General features: G+C 41.4%; 1 protein-coding gene across 2 annotated transcripts in view; it reads right to left on the reverse strand.

Moving 5' to 3' along the window:
- Positions 1-256: 256 nt before the first annotated feature.
- The window catches only part of LOC121543315 (diacylglycerol O-acyltransferase 1-like), a 43,836-nt gene continuing 26,434 nt past the window's right edge, over positions 257-17,658 (reverse strand). The window contains exons 5-17 of one of the 2 annotated variants that reach the window (XM_041853106.1): positions 13,593-13,645; positions 13,240-13,345; positions 7,765-7,893; positions 6,799-6,873; positions 5,890-5,993; positions 5,242-5,280; positions 3,305-3,346; positions 3,156-3,200; positions 2,874-2,986; positions 2,638-2,703; positions 2,342-2,429; positions 841-903; positions 257-722 (exon numbers count right to left, since the gene is read on the reverse strand). In XM_041853106.1, coding sequence (XP_041709040.1) covers positions 558-722; positions 841-903; positions 2,342-2,429; positions 2,638-2,703; positions 2,874-2,986; positions 3,156-3,200; positions 3,305-3,346; positions 5,242-5,280; positions 5,890-5,993; positions 6,799-6,873; positions 7,765-7,893; positions 13,240-13,345; positions 13,593-13,645 — 1,088 coding nt within the window. In that variant the 3' untranslated portion in view covers positions 257-557. The remainder of the gene's footprint in view (positions 723-840; positions 904-2,341; positions 2,430-2,637; positions 2,704-2,873; positions 2,987-3,155; positions 3,201-3,304; positions 3,347-5,241; positions 5,281-5,889; positions 5,994-6,798; positions 6,874-7,764; positions 7,894-13,239; positions 13,346-13,592; positions 13,646-17,658) is intronic. The other variant, XM_041853107.1, reaches the window with a different exon arrangement.

Here is a 17,658-nt window from a genome sequence, read left to right on the forward strand (position 1 = left end):
AGACGTGTTTCAATAAGGCATATTCTAATATTCACTAACTATATTGATTATTTCCTTGAGAAGTTTGTTATCTTTAAAGAGTCAATCAGCAGTTGAAACAATAACAAAGCGCCTCCCCACCCCTGGTTCGGTATAAAGCTGAGGGATGGGGCTGGAGAAATGTAATCACTTTTAAATTCATGGGCAGAGCTATGGATGCAAGGATTGACCATCCATGATATAAAAATTATAGTTTTAACCATGTTTTGAGGCTATATAGTGTTTGTTTACATTTTCTTTGTTTACAAACATTGGTAAAACAATCTTATATTTTAGGTTCTGATGGGGTATGACTGGTGAACTAAGCTCCTAAGGCATTTATATAAGTTATATTCTTTAAGAATCAATGGGTGCATATAATTAATTTATACATCCAAAAATTAATGTAGCTACTGCTGATTGCCCCTTTCAGGTGCTTTCATAAAGTACCATACAGTACAGTACATTTCTATCTCTATTTGTCTTTCCTATAAAAGGCTGGTCTGTAGAGGCTGGTACTCTATATCTCCCTGAGGGGGTCATTCAGGTCCACCCCCTGCTGACCCGTCTCGGTAGTGAAGTACATAGTAGTCGTGGACGTACATGAGCACGGCGATTGGCTGGCCAATGATGAGAGAGATCCATACGGCTGCGTTGCCATAGTTACCTTGGAGAAAACGGGCCACAAACCAGGCCAGCGGAAGCTGTAAAGCCAAAGACTCCATTCATTGAGTAAACAAACACAACATTCATTTTAATGAGTCAAAAACATCTTCAGACAATAAGCTTCTGGATGATCATTTCTCAATTCCAACATCTCACCTGAGACATCATGCCCATAAAAGCCCATGGTCTCAACATCTTCAGTGGAACACTGACCAGGTACTGTGAAGACAACATCAGCAACATTAGGTTTTAGTTTTCAAGAACAGTTTCCCACACAGCCATCTCCTTCATCCACAGCGAACAGGAAAATAATGTCTCTACTCCAGACAGCTAACCTATGGAATGACACCCAGTTTGTACAGGACATAAAGAGAACTGAGGTAACAGACAGATAGCTAACCTGTGGAATGACTGCTGGATGACTATCAAGCCTCACCTCATTGCTCTGAGTGATGGGGAGCTGACAGAACCCTGCTGTATGACCCTCTGATCTCCTGAGATCCCTCCTGGCATTACTCAGGGGAGTGTGTGTGTGTGTGACACTAGGATCCCTCCTGTCATTACTCAGGGGAGTGTGTGTGTGTGTGTGTGTGTGTGTGTGTGTGTGTGTGTGTGTGTGTGTGTGTGTGTGTGTGTGTGACACTAGGATCCCTCCTGTCATTACTCAGAGGAGATGGGGAGACTAGTGTCCCGCAGGGCCCTGTGGCACTCCGCTCCTCTCTGCTCCGCTCACTGTCCTCTGAAGGTTACCGTTTAAAACAGCAGCAGCAGCCCCGTCTGTCTGTCTGTCTGTCCGGGGCGGGGAGAGGGAGGGAGCCGTATCTCTGTGAACCTGCTGACTGAACAGGCTCCTCACCGTACAGTCCTCTTATCTCCTCCTCCAGAAGCACAGTAGCCTGATATGGGCTTGTGTTACACTCCTCTCCTCCTCCTCCTCCTCCTCCTCCACTCATCCCAGCTACACTACCGTCCCTCCAACACTGACCTTCGTCAATGATGAAGAGTGCTGGATATGAGCCAAGCGCACCCGTGTGTGTGTGTGTGTGTGTGTGTGTGTGTGTGTGTGTGTGTGTCTGGACAATGGGGAAATATCCCCAGAAAGGGCCCTATTTTAAATGTATAGCCACTGTGCAGTATTGCCACTGTACTGTCAAGCAATAACTATATCTGTGGCCTTTAAAGTATCAACTGACTAGCAATCTCAGCACTTATGAAACTGTATTCCGATAAAATGCAGGATTTCTTCACAAATGGTATAAATACTGTATATCGTCGGTGTCTGATGAAAAAATTTTAACTCAATTTTTTCCAATTTAAATGGTTTTACATTTATTGAAAGTGGTAACTAACCTCAATGTACTCTGAACAGTTCATGACTTTAGGACCAAGAAAATGTATTCAAAATAGCTTCTAAGTGTCATAATTCTATGTTAGTTCATGGGAAAATATGGTTATTTTTATAATTTCTTGAAAAGTTTCTGTTTTGGCGATTAGATGTTTTCGTCAGACAGTGATGATATGAGCTGTAGTAGGAGCAGAGTATCCTCATTAAACACCAGCCTGATAAAGCTAACATTCTGTTTCACTTCAAAAGGGATACTAAACATGTGCGCAGCGGTCAGTCTGGTTTCACCCGGCTAAGAGCAGAGCACCTTACCTCATGAAAGAAGGCTGAAGCCAAGAACACTGCTGATTGGCCGAGCCACTTACTGACTCCACACTTCAGCAGGGGCTTGTAGAAGTGGCTTTGGGAGAGAGAGGGAGTGAGACAGGAGGTCGCACATCATCAAACACCTCACGTCAGCTTCAAACCATGTCACAAATACCTAATACATCCCCAATACATTTCTGCTCAGTATTAACCTCCATTACACTGATTCCATACTATAGAATAATTTATAGGATCTCAATGTTATATATATATTATGTGTAGAATGCATTGCATCTACTCACCGAAGGCACCACTTGTGTACTGGAATATTCCAGTTTTGCCAAAAGTATGTGATGGTCTCAGCGTTCCTTCAAGAAAGGGAAAAGTCTCATAGTCATGTGAAGTGATGTATTTTACAGTAGTACATGATATCGACATTTTGCTTTTGTACATCTGAAATGATCACTTCTCCCTCTTAGTAACATACTGGCAATAAACAATGCAACGTAACAAAATAGACCGTATTCATTTCACCTACCACCAGTCTCTGTAAAACTCTCTGTCTCCAAACTGCAGGAGCTCAGCCATAAAGTTCAAGGAGGAGTGGAAGAACCAGTAGAAGAATATCAACCAGAGAAAATGATTGGGCACCTGATGGGACAGAGGGAAATAATACTGTTTGTATCCAGGACAACATAAAACAACAACAGAACAACAGAACTGTCCAATACTATGTATATGTCATATCTCTCAAGGCCCAAGGGTACTATGAATCATGTTACCATGACCACAATACCACTGTGTTCTCTTGTGTACTTACGGCTAGTCTGAGTAGACGCTCCATCATCATTGGGAGGTCCATATCCTACAGGATCAGGATCAATGAAGAAAGAGCGATTGTATTGATAGAGGAAAATAGTAAAAATGCTTTAAATGAAAATGATAAATGTACCAGTAATCCTACTTTACCTCCAACGGCTTCATAGAACTCTGAATTATGGGTATCATCCACTGGAGGAGAATAAGAGACAGCACAAATCATCAATACAATGACATGCACTGCTTATTCTCAATAGATGCATGTTGTCACACTATGTACAGTGGGGGAAAAAAGTATTTAGTCAGCCACCAATTGTGCAAGTTCTCCCACTTAAAAAGATGAGAGAGGCCTGTAATTTTCATCATAGGTACACGTCAACTATGACAGACAAATTGAGAAAAAAAATCCAGAATATCACATTGTAGGATTTTTTATGAATTTATTTGCAAATTATGGTGGAAAATAAGTATTTGGTCACCTACAAACAAGCAAGATTTCTGGCTCTCACAGACCTGTACCTTCTTCTTTAAGAAGCTCCTCTGTCCTCCACTCGTTACCTGTATTAATGGCACCTGTTTGAACTTGTTATCAGTATAAAAGACACCTGTCCACAACCTCAAACAGTCACACTCCAAACTCCACTATGGCCAAGACCAAAGAGCTGTCAAAGGACACCAGAAACAAAATTGTAGACCTGCACCAGGCTGGGAAGACTGAATCTGCAATAGGTAAGCAGCTTGGTTTGAAGAAATCAACTGTGGGAGCAATTATTAGGAAATGGAAGACATACAAGACCACTGATAATCTCCCTCGATCTGGGGCTCCACGCAAGATCTCACCCCGTGGGGTCAAAATGATCACAAGAACGGTGAGCAAAAATCCCAGAACCACACGGGGGGACCTAGTGAATGACCTGCAGAGAGCTGGGACCAAAGTAACAAAGCCTACCATCAGTAACACACTACGCCGCCAGGGACTCAAATCCTGCAGTGCAAGACGTGTCCCCCTGCTTAAGCCAGTACATGTCCAGGCCCGTCTGAAGTTTGCTAGAGTGTATTTGGATGATCCAGAAGAGGATTGGGAGAATGTCATATGGTCAGATGATAACTTTTTGGTAAAAACTCAACTCGTCGTGTTTGGAGGACAAAGAATGCTGAGTTGCATCCAAAGAACACCATACCTACTGTGAAGCATGGGGGTGGAAACATCATGCTTTGGGGCTGTTTTTCTGCAAAGGGACCAGGACGACTGATCCGTGTAAAGGAAAGAATGAATGGGGCCATGTATCGTGAGATTTTGAGTGAAAACCTCCTTCCATCAGCAAGGGCATTGAAGATGAAACGTGGCTGGGTCTTTCAGCATGACAATGATCCCAAACACACCGCCCGGGCAACGAAGGAGTGGCTTCGTAAGAAGCATTTCAAGGTCCTGGAGTGGCCTAGCCAGTCTCCAGATCTCAACCCCATAGACAATCTTTGGAGGGAGTTGAATGTCCGTGTTGCCCAGCGACAGCCCCAAAACATCCCTGCTCTAGAGGAGATCTGCATGGAGGAATGGGCCAAAATACCAGCAACAGTGTGTGAAAACCTTGTGAAGACTTACAGAAAACGTTTGACCTGTGTCATTGCCAACAAAGCGTATATAACAAAGTATTGAGAAACTTTTGTTATTGACCAAATACTTATTTTCCACCATAATTTGCAAATAAATTCATTAAAAATCCTACAATGTGATTTTCTGGAGAAAAAAGATTCAATTCAATTCAATTCAATTCAATTTTATTTTATATAGCCCTTCTTACATCAGCTAATATCTCGAAGTGCTGTACAGAAACCCAGCCTAAAACCCCAAACAGCTAGTAATGCAGGTGTAGAAGCACGGTGGCTAGGAAAAACTCCCTAGAAAGGCGAAAACCTAGGAAGAAACCTAGAGAGGAACCAGGCTATGAGGGGTGGCCAGTCCTCTTCTGGCTATGATGAAAATTACAGGCCTCTCTCATCTTTTTTAAGTGGGAGAACATGCACAATTGGTGGTTGACTAAATACTTTTTTCCCCCACTGTAAGTCAGTGTCAGTAGAAAACATACCTGCTGTGTTAATCCGACCAATAACTGGGTGAAGAACAGCTGGGAAGAGAGATTACTTGTTTACTTAGCATTTCTCCTCTAAATCAAACAAAATAGCAATAATTGAGTGTCTGTGTGTGTGTGTGTGTGTGTGTGTGTGTGTCTGAGTGTGTGTGTGTGTGTGTGTGTGTGTGTGTGTGTGTGTGTGTGTGTGTGTGTGTGTGTGTGTGTGTGTGTGTGTGTGTGTGTGTGTGTGTGTGTGTGCAGGAAAAACGCTGTCTGCCTTTTAGCTTTGGATAAGTCTTGGAACCAGAGTGCACATCTCCACAGTAGACCAATAAGCCAAGCTAATCTTCTAATGGGGATTCAGAGAAATTCACAATGGAAGTTGACATTGTTAAATAAGCTACTTATATCTGTTGTATCCATGTTTGCTGTAGATGATTGTGTCAGATTGTATTGAAGAGAATAGATCTTATTATGTAACTGTATTTCTATAATGTGCTCCTTCACATGGGGCTAAACAGGAAGTTGTACCTCCTCTTCTATACCCATAAAATAATCAGTAGGACAGAACCATGACACATCAACTGTTCAGTCTAGTTTACAGAGTATAAAGCAGCATATTAACAAACCAATGCATAAAGGATGATTGGGGACAGAACTCACCATCTCAAAAAGCCTCCTCAGCAGGAAGCTCATTCGAATCCGTGGAGACCGGGGGAAGTTTAATTCATAGCAGAGGGTTGGTGCAAAAACAAAATAATATAAATCTAAAAACACAATGGGTTGAGAGAGAGGGGAGAAAGAGAAAAAGAGAGAGAGGAGAGAGAGGGAAGAGAGAGAGATTAGAAAGAGAGAAAGAGAGCGAGAGAGAGTGAAAGGAGAGAGAGAAAGAAAGAGAGAGTATGTTTATAGTCTGATACAGCTCCAGTAGCAGGCTACAGCAGGATAGGTTGAGGCAGCAGTGATAAGAGTGGGGTCTGCTACAGCAGGATAGGTTGAGGCAGCAGTGATAAGAGTGGGGTCTGCTACAGCAGGATAGGTTGAGGCAGCAGTGATAATAGTGGGGTCTGCTACAGCAGAATAGGTTGAGGCAGCAGTGATAAGAGTGGGGTCTGCTTCAGCAGGATAGGTTGAGGCAGCAGTGATAAGAGTGGGGTCTGCTACAGCAGGATAGGTTGAGGCAGCAGTGATAAGAGTGGGGTCTGCTATAGCAGGATAGGTTGAGGCAGCAGTAGTAAGAGTGGGGTCTACCCAGACCTGGGTTCAAATATGTGTACTTGAGTATTTGTTATTTAAATAGTTCTGTGTATTTGAGTATTTGTTATTTAAATACTTTCTGTGTATTTGAATATTTTCAAATACACAGCCCAAAACAAGTACTTAAAAAAATATAATAATTGAATGGTTATTTGTAAAAACCAAATAGTCGACCAAATTGTATTTGAACATATTTTCAAATACTTATTTCAAATACTATTTTCAAATTGTTTTGAAATGTAATTGAAATACCTGAAATTGTATTTGAACCCAGGTCTGTGTCTACATGGGATGGAATGGTCAACCTTTACTGACCTCTGAGGGTCAGATTTCCAGGGTAGGAGACCTGATAGTCCACTCCACTTCCCTTAGACCGCGGTATAGAGGAACCTTTAGAGGAGAGTCAGCAATTACACATGTATGATTCTCACAGTCACTCTACTTAAAGAACGGCTTCATGTCTACAGTCAACCAGCAGGTGGCAGTGCAGCAGTTAAGGAGCGATGTGGATAGTAGTATTGTATGTGTGTGTGTTAAATTTTATGTGTTGAGGGTAAAATATCACAAGTTTTCACCAACAGGAAAACGGTTTCCATTAAGGGTACATATACAAACACCCAGCATTGCCGCCTACGAAAAATGAGATAACAGTTGCCATTTCCGTGGAGGCCAGTCAGAAACCTCATTAAGCCCTTTATTACTAGTCAAAGGTCAGTGTAGAATCCAGGTGACACAAACTCTCTAGACAAAGCAACTCTGGGAGTCGTCACTGAAGAGCTGAGAGGGCGAGGGTTGAAAGCAAACCTGGTATAACAATATTAGTTTTCTTTCAAATACTTGATTGCCTGGCGCAATGGATAAAAAGGAATAGTCCCAAAATAATAATAATAATAATTAGTCATTTAGCAGACGCTCTTATCCAGAGCGACTTACAGGAGCAATTAGGGTTAAGTGCCTTGCTCAAGGGCACATCGACAGATTTTTCACCGAGTCGGCTCGGGGATTAGAACCAGCGACCTTTCGGTTACTGGCACAAAAGTACATACTCCGCCCATCTGGCACTCCAGGCAGACTCAATCAAATATAAAGTATTTGAAAAATCTCCCTCACACCGCACAAACCTCAAGAACAGAAGTATCAGTAAAATCCGAAGCAGTGAAAAGCCCAGAAAGCCTGAGCCATATCGATAGCAAAAGCAGCACATCCGAAGTAGTTAAAGAGTAGCAGTGCTGTCGTTGCCCAGTTGCTGGTAGGGGGCATAGAGGACCGTGGAGGACTTACATGAGAGGGAGCGGGCCAGGCTACGGGCTTTAGCATGGCTCATCTCTCTACACCACTTGTTCACATCTTTGTAGGAGTAGAGCTTCAGGAACAGGATGGTGTACACTCCCAGAGCAGACACTCCACCCGCTGAGGACAAGGAAAAATGTGCAATGTTTAATTATGAGCAATATTTATACAATATTTGCTGTTAGAATTCATAGTCAATCATATTAAGTGTTGCATGCACAACAGTACAATACACATTATCCATCAAATTAAGTTAATGCCGTGGGTGTGGGTGGTTGTAAATTATCTTGATGTGTAGTAGCACAGGTGCAGTGTAATATATTATGGGACAGTCAACATGAGGTATTCAACATGCACATCACACTGTATAACAGAAAAGCTGTCTCACCTCAAACTATGTCAAGGACAGAATGAATTAAACCCTCCGTTTCCCAGTTAGCGAAGACGTTGGCTTTGATGTTCGGCTAACAAGCAGGCCCTAACAAGAAGCTGAGGAATGCTGCCCACCTGGCTCTCACTGTCCTTATCTAGGGCTATCCATATCAGTCAAGAGTTACAACACTCACCATCCTCTCCCTGCCTATCACACAAGATGAACGACTGGAAACACAAACGCCCACTCACGCTCAACCAACTACCAGCGCTACCGACTGAGGTCCAGGGAAACCTGGCAAGGCCCCCAGGTCCTTCTAACAGACTACTCCTGCTTTATCAACAGCAGCCATATGCTGCATGGAAATGGACCGTGCTGGTTACCTAGTAGATGGCATGGGCACAGAGAGAGAGAGAACGACAGAGACTGTCTCCCTCGCCAAGAGGAGCATCCGTGGCCCACTCCCCTGACCTTGATGTATAAACAGTGGCCCTGCATGAGGTACAAGAGACAGATGGTACATCTTTGTCAGTTCCCGTGGCGACGGCAGATGAGGAGAAATAAATACTTTTAGGTAAGGAAGGATACTGTAGCTACGCAGTCAACGTCCAGGGAAAGATGATCTGATTTGTGAGGGGTAAAATCAAGATCTTAAAGAAACAAAATCTTCCTATTCTCCTCTAAGAGAATGATTACTAAAAACTCATGACTGTAGGTTCACCTTTGTCTTTTTGCGTGTACAGATGTAGGATCTTAATTTGTGCCTGTTTGCTACAGCAGGAAATTAATCCTGCAGCAAAGGGACATTTTTATTATTATTATTATTATTATTATTATTATTATTATTATTATTATTATTATGTGGATTATAATTCATGGACATTTGTGTAGGGGTTGATACATTTTTCGTAAGGGAAAATCAAGTCTGAAATATCAAAGTGGAAATGACAAACTTCAGTAATCCACAACTTTTAAATGTCCTTCATTGCAGGAAAGTTCTCCTGCAACAGGGTGAACAAACTAAGATCCTACATCTGTAAGTCTGTGGGTAAAGAACAACATCACAGACAGTTAATAACATCTTGTGGTTATGGTCAGCTTCCTAAGTTCTGAGTCATGTGTAGCCTACATGAGAGGCTGTTAGCTGTTGTATGTCACCACATGCCATGCTGGCTAGCGACCAGCTTGATGAAGACAGGCAGAGCTGACCTGACATTGACCTGTCTCTCAGCCACTCCTCTTTTGGCCTCATATTCACCTCACTCCTTCCTTCCTCTCCCTGTGAGCCAACTGGGACTGATCAAACACTGCCCAACTGATTACATTCAGATAAAATCACACACTTGTATAATATAATACTATACTAACTACACATTAATGACCACTGATTCCATTTAGCTAAAATCACACATGGATAATATAATACTACACTACTGTAACTTCTGTAATGCAACTGATTCCATTTAGATAAACTCTTACAGGAGTAGATCATAGAATACCACACTAAATAATGACCAAGTCATTTCGTGCAGATAAGATTAAACACTTTAAATCATCAAATAATATGTATACACACTAACTAAACTAATAGTAAAGACACAGAGATACACACTAACTAAACTAATAGTGAAGACACAGAGATACACACTAACTAAACTAATAGTGAAGACACAGAGACACACACTAACTAAACTAATAGTAAAGACACAGAGACACACACTAACTAAACTAATAGTGAAGACACAGAGACACACACTAACTAAACTAATAGTGAAAACACAGAGACAAACACTAACTAAACTAATAGTAAAGACACAGAGACACACACTAACTAAACTAATAGTGAAGACACAGAGATACACACTAACTAAACTAATAGTGAAGACACAGAGACACACACTAACTAAACTAATAGTGAAGACACAGAGACACACACTAACTAAACTAATAGTAAAGACACAGAGACACACACTAACAAACTAATAGTAAAGACACAGAGACACACACTAACTAAACTAATAGTGAAGACACAGAGACAAACACTAACTAAACTAATAGTAAAGACACAGAGGCACACACTAACTAAACTAATAGTGAAGACACAGAGATACACACTAACTAAACTAATAGTGAAGACACAGAGACACACACTAACTAAACTAATAGTGAAGACACAGAGACACACACTAACTAAACTAATAGTGAAGACACAGAGACACACACTAACTAAACTAATAGTGAAGACACAGAGACACACACTAACTAAACTAATAGTAAAGACACAGAGACACACACTAACTAAACTAATAGTGAAGACACAGAGACACACACTAACTAAACTAATAGTAAAGACACAGAGACACACACTAACTAAACTAATAGTGAAGACACAGAGACACACACTAACTAAACTAATAGTGAAGACACAGAGACACACACTAACTAAACTAATAGTGAAGACACAGAGACACACACTAACTAAACTAATAGTGAAGACACAGAGACACACACTAACTAAACTAATAGTGAAGACACAGAGACACACACTAACTAAACTAATAGTAAAGACACAGAGACACACACTAACTAAACTAATAGTAAAGACACAGAGACACACACTAACTAAACTAATAGTGAAGACACAGAGACACACACTAACTAAACTAATAGTGAAGACACAGAGACACACACTAACTAAACTAATAGTAAAGACACAGAGAAACACATAAACCAAACTAATAGTGAAACACAGACACATTCTAACAAACTAATAGTGAAGACACAGAGACACACACTAACAAACTAATAGTGAAGACACAGAGACACACACTAACTAAACTAATAGTAAAGACACAGAGACACACACTAACTAAACTAATAGTGAAGACACAGAGACACACACTAACTAAACTAAGTGAAGACACAGAGACACACACTAACTAAACTAATATTGAAGACACAGAGACACACACTAACTAAACTAATAGTGAAGACACAGAGACACACACTAACTAAACTAATAGTGAAGACACAGAGACACACACTAACTAAACTAATAGTGAAGACACAGAGACACACACTAACTAAACTAATAGTGAAGACACAGAGACACACACTAACTAAACTAATAGTAAAGACACAGAGACACACACTAACTAAACTAATAGTGAAGACACAGAGACACACACTAACTAAACTAAGTGAAGACAGAGAGACACACACTAACTAAACTAATATTGAAGACACAGAGACACACACTAACTAAACTAAAAGTGAAGACACAGAGACACACACTAACTAAACTAATAGTGAAGACACAGAGACACACACTAACTAAACTAATAGTGAAGACACAGAGACACACACTAACTAAACTAATAGTGAAGACACAGAGACACACACTAACTAAACTAATAGTGAAGACACAGAGACACACACTAACTAAACTAATAGTGAAGACACAGAGACACACACTAACTAAACTAATAGTAAAGACACAGAGACACACACTAACTAAACTAATAGTGAAGACACAGAGACACACACTAACTAAACTAATAGTAAAGACACAGAGACACACACTAACTAAACTAATAGTGAAGACACAGAGACACACACTAACTAAACTAAGTGAAGACACAGAGACACACACTAACTAAACTAATAGTGAAGACACAGAGACACACACTAACTAAACTAATAGTGAAGACACAGAGACACACACTAACTAAACTAAGTGAAGACACAGAGACACACACTAACTAAACTAATAGTGAAGACACAGAGATACACACTAACTAAACTAATAGTGAAGACACAGAGACACACACTAACTAAACTAATAGTGAAGACACAGAGACACATACTAACTAAACTAATAGTAAAGACACAGAGACACACACTAACTAAACTAATAGTGAAGACACAGAGACACACACTAACTAAACTAAGTGAAGACACAGAGACACACACTAACTAAACTAATATTGAAGACACAGAGACACACACTAACTAAACTAATAGTGAAGACACAGAGACACACACTAACTAAACTAATAGTAAAGACACAGAGACACACACTAACTAAACTAATAGTAAAGACACAGAGACACACACTAACTAAACTAATAGTGAAGACACAGAGACACACACTAACTAAACTAATAGTAAAGACACAGAGAAACACACTAACCAAACTAATAGTGAAACACAGACACATACTAACAAACTAATAGTGAAGACACAGAGACACACACTAACAAACTAATAGTGAAGACACAGAGACACACACTAACTAAACTAATAGTAAAGACACAGAGACACACACTAACTAAACTAATAGTGAAGACACAGAGACACACACTAACTAAACTAAGTGAAGACACAGAGACACACACTAACTAAACTAATATTGAAGACACAGAGACACACACTAACTAAACTAATAGTGAAGACACAGAGACACACACTAACTAAACTAATAGTGAAGACACAGAGACACACACTAACTAAACTAATAGTGAAGACACAGAGACACACACTAACTAAACTAATAGTGAAGACACAGAGACACACACTAACTAAACTAATAGTAAAGACACAGAGACACACACTAACTAAACTAATAGTAAAGACACAGAGAAACACACTAACCAAACTAATAGTGAAACACAGACACACACTAACTAAACTAATAATGTGGAAACACAGAGACACACTGGATTCAGATACAGTTTCGTTTTTTTCTGAAAAGCAGGATTTGCTATACAGATGTAGGATCTTAATTTGAGCCAGGTTGCTACTGCAGGAAAACAATACTGCAGCAACAGGAAATGTAAATTATTATGTGGATTATGATTAAAGTTAAACTCCACTCAGAAACTCTCTTTTGATATTTATTTCATTAGTCCACAGTTGATACTGTCCCAAAATGTTTTGCATGTCAGTAGTCAAGTTTTCAAGACATCGGAGTTTCAAGAAGCAATGTGTCACCGGTCACATCATCATGATGATGCAAAATGGAAAGTTCTCCTGCAACAGGGTGATCAAATTAAGATCCTACATCTGTAGGCTGATAAGAACACATGCAGTACCTGGAGTCATGGACTTCACCATCAGTACGATAGCCACCGGGAAGCACAGAGTGATCGACAGGTTAATGGAATGAACCAGCAGCCCAACACGTTCACTGAAGCAGCCCTGGATGGACAGAAGAACAGCACGTTAAGGCATAGCCACAGGAAGTAGGGGTGCTGAGGGGACTGCAGCACCCCCTGAAAAAAAAGAAAAAAGAAAAGAAAAAAAGAATACAATAAAATCACAAAAGTAGTGCACTGGGCCTTTAATAGTCCTGTATTAGCGGACTGATATAGCCGTCTGCAGCGCAGGCAAAACTTTTTTATAACAATAATAGCAACAATGGTAAGTACATCAGAATGAAACTCACCACCGAGAGCCTTCTCTCTGTGTACAAAGCTGCCACAATAAACACGTTGGACGCTGGAAGGAAAGATGAGACAAATGATGTCGGTTATCAAATAAATGTTACCAAACAAACACATGACAAGCATGGCGAGTTAACATATAAAAGGGAGATGACAGGATGATCAAATAAAGGTCTAGTGTTGTTTCCTCGCTACAGTACTGAGGGGGGTCCACCCACTGCCCTCTTAAGATAAACCTGCTGTCACAGCATCAGCTTCTGGGACAAATGAGGCAGCACAAACACAGCATGTGTTGCACAGACCACCTGCTACTGCTGCACTGTTCCTGTTCTACTGCAGGACAGATACTGTTCTACTGCTGTACTGTTACTGTTCTACTGCAGGACAGATACTGTTCTACTGCTGTACTGTTACTGTTCTACTGCAGGATTGATACTGTTCTACTGGAGGACTGATACTGTTCTACTGGAGGACAGATACTGTTCTACTGCTGTACTGTTACTGTTCTACTGCAGGACAGATACTGTTCTACTGCTGTACTGTTACTGTTCTACTGCAGGATTGATACTGTTCTACTGGAGGACTGATACTGTTCTACTGGAGGACAGATACTGTTCTACTGCTGTACTGTTACTGTTCTACTGCAGGACAGATACTGTTCTACTGCTGTACTGTTACTGTTCTACTGCAGGATTGATACTGTTCTACTGGAGGACTGATACTGTTCTACTGGAGGACAGATACTGTTCTACTGCTGTACTGTTACTGTTCTACTGCTGCACTGTTACTGTTCTACTGCAGGATTGATACTGTTCTACTGGAGGACTGATACTGTTCTACTGGAGGACAGATACTGTTCTACTGGAGGACAGATACTGTTCTACTTCTGTACTGTTACTGTTCTACTGCAGGACTGATACTGTTCTACTGGAGGACTGATACTGTTCTACTGCAGGACAGATACTGTTCTACTGCTGTACTGTTACTGTTCTACTGCAGGATTGATACTGTTCTACTGGAGGACTGATACTGTTCTACTGCTGTACTGTTACTGTTCTACTGCTGCACTGTTACTGTTCTACTGGAGGACTGATACTGTTCTACTGGAGGACAGATACTGTTCTACTGGAGGACAGATACTGTTCTACTGCTGTACTGTTACTGTTCTACTGCAGGACTGATACTGTTCTACTGGAGGACTGATACTGTTCTACTGCTGTACTGTTACTGTTCTACTGCTGCACTGTTACTGTTCTACTGGAGGACTGATACTGTTCTACTGGAGGACAGATACTGTTCTACTGGAGGACAGATACTGTTCTACTGCAGGACAGATACTGTTCTACTGCAGGACAGATACTGTTCTACTGCTGCACTGTTCCTGTTCTACTGCAGGACAGATACTGTTCTACTGCTGTACTGTTCCTGTTCTACTGCAGGACTGATACTGTTCTACTGCTGTACTGTTACTGTTCTACTGCAGGACAGATACTGTTCTACTGCTGTACTGTTACTGTTCTACTGCACGATTGATACTGTTCTACTGGAGGACTGATACTGTTCTACTGGAGGACAGATACTGTTCTACTGCTGTACTGTTACTGTTCTACTGCAGGACAGATACTGTTCTACTGCTGTACTGTTACTGTTCTACTGCAGGATTGATACTGTTCTGCTGGAGGACTGATACTGTTCTACTGGAGGACAGATACTGTTCTACTGCTGTACTGTTACTGTTCTACTGCTGCACTGTTACTGTTCTACTGCAGGATTGATACTGTTCTACTGGAGGACTGATACTGTTCTACTGGAGGACAGACACTGTTCTACTGGAGGACAGATACTGTTCTACTGCTGTACTGTTACTGTTCTACTGCAGGACTGATACTGTTCTACTGGAGGACTGATACTGTTCTACTGCAGGACAGATACTGTTCTACTGCTGTACTGTTACTGTTCTACTGCAGGATTGATACTGTTCTACTGGAGGACTGATACTGTTCTACTGCTGTACTGTTACTGTTCTACTGCTGCACTGTTAGTGTTCTACTGGAGGACTGATACTGTTCTACTGGAGGACAGATACTGTTCTACTGGAGGACAGATACTGTTCTACTGCTGTACTGTTACTGTTCTACTGGAGGACTGATACTGTTCTACTGCTGTACTGTTACTGTTCTACTGCTGCACTGTTACTGTTCTACTGGAGGACTGATACTGTTCTACTGGAGGACAGATACTGTTCTACTGGAGGACAGATACTGTTCTACTGCTGTACTGTTACTGTTCTACTGCAGGACTGATACTGTTCTACTGGAGGACTGATACTGTTCTACTGCAGGACAGATACTGTTCTACTGCAGGACTGATACTGTTCTACTGGAGGACTGATACTGTTCTACTGCAGGACAGATACTGTTCTACTGGAGGACTGATACTGTTCTACTGCAGGACTGATACTGTTCTACTGGAGGACTGATACTGTTCTACTGCAGGACAGATACTGTTCTACTGCTGCACTGTTACTGTTCTACTGGAGGACTGATACTGTTCTACTGGAGGACAGATACTGTTCTACTGGAGGACAGATACTGTTCTACTGCTGTACTGTTACTGTTCTACTGCAGGATTGATACTGTTCTACTGGAGGACAGATACTGTTCTACTGGAGGACAGATACTGTGCTACTGCTGCACTGTTACTGTTCTACTGCAGGACTGATACTGTTCTACTGCAGGACTGATACTGTTCTACTGCAGGACTGATACTGTTCTACTGCTGTACTGTTACTGTTCTACTGCAGGACTGATACTGTTCTACTGATGTACTGTTACTGTTCTACTGATGTACTGTTACTGTTCTACTGCAGGACTGATACTGTTCTACTGCTGTACTGTTCCTGTTCTACTGCTGCACTGTTACTGTTCTACTGATGTACTGTTACTGTTCTACTGCAGGACTGATACTGTTCTACTGCTGTACTGTTACTGTTCTACTGCAGGATTGATACTGTTCTGCTGGAGGACTGATACTGTTCTACTGCTGTACTGTTACTGTTCTACTGCTGCACTGTTACTGTTCTATTGGAGGACTGATACTGTTCTACTGGAGGACAGATACTGTTCTACTGGAGGACAGATACTGTTCTACTGCTGTACTGTTACTGTTCTACTGCAGGACTGATACTGTTCTACTGGAGGACTGATACTGTTCTACTGCTGTACTGTTACTGTTCTACTGCTGCACTGTTACTGTTCTACTGGAGGACTGATACTGTTCTACTGGAGGACAGATACTGTTCTACTGGAGGACAGATACTGTTCTACTGCAGGACAGATACTGTTCTACTGCAGGACAGATACTGTTCTACTGCAGGACAGATACTGTTCTACTGCTGTACTGTTACTGTTCTACTGCTGCACTGTTACTGTTCTACTGCAGGATTGATACTGTTCTACTGGAGGACTGATACTGTTCTACTGGAGGACAGATACTGTTCTACTGGAGGACAGATACTGTTCTACTTCTGTACTGTTACTGTTCTACTGCAGGACTGATACTGTTCTACTGGAGGACTGATACTGTTCTACTGCAGGACAGATACTGTTCTACTGCTGTACTGTTACTGTTCTACTGCAGGATTGATACTGTTCTACTGGAGGACTGATACTGTTCTACTGCTGTACTGTTACTGTTCTACTGCTGCACTGTTACTGTTCTACTGGAGGACTGATACTGTTCTACTGGAGGACAGATACTGTTCTACTGGAGGACAGATACTGTTCTACTGCTGTACTGTTACTGTTCTACTGCAGGACTGATACTGTTCTACTGGAGGACTGATACTGTTCTACTGCTGTACTGTTACTGTTCTACTGCTGCACTGTTACTGTTCTACTGGAGGACTGATACTGTTCTACTGGAGGACAGATACTGTTCTACTGGAGGACAGATACTGTTCTACTGCAGGACAGATACTGTTCTACTGCAGGACAGATACTGTTCTACTGCAGGACAGATACTGTTCTACTGCTGCACTGTTCCTGTTCTACTGCAGGACAGATACTG

The sequence above is a fragment of the Coregonus clupeaformis genome, unplaced genomic scaffold (genome assembly GCF_020615455.1).
Source record: "Coregonus clupeaformis isolate EN_2021a unplaced genomic scaffold, ASM2061545v1 scaf0115, whole genome shotgun sequence".
NCBI lineage: Eukaryota > Metazoa > Chordata > Actinopteri > Salmoniformes > Salmonidae > Coregonus > Coregonus clupeaformis.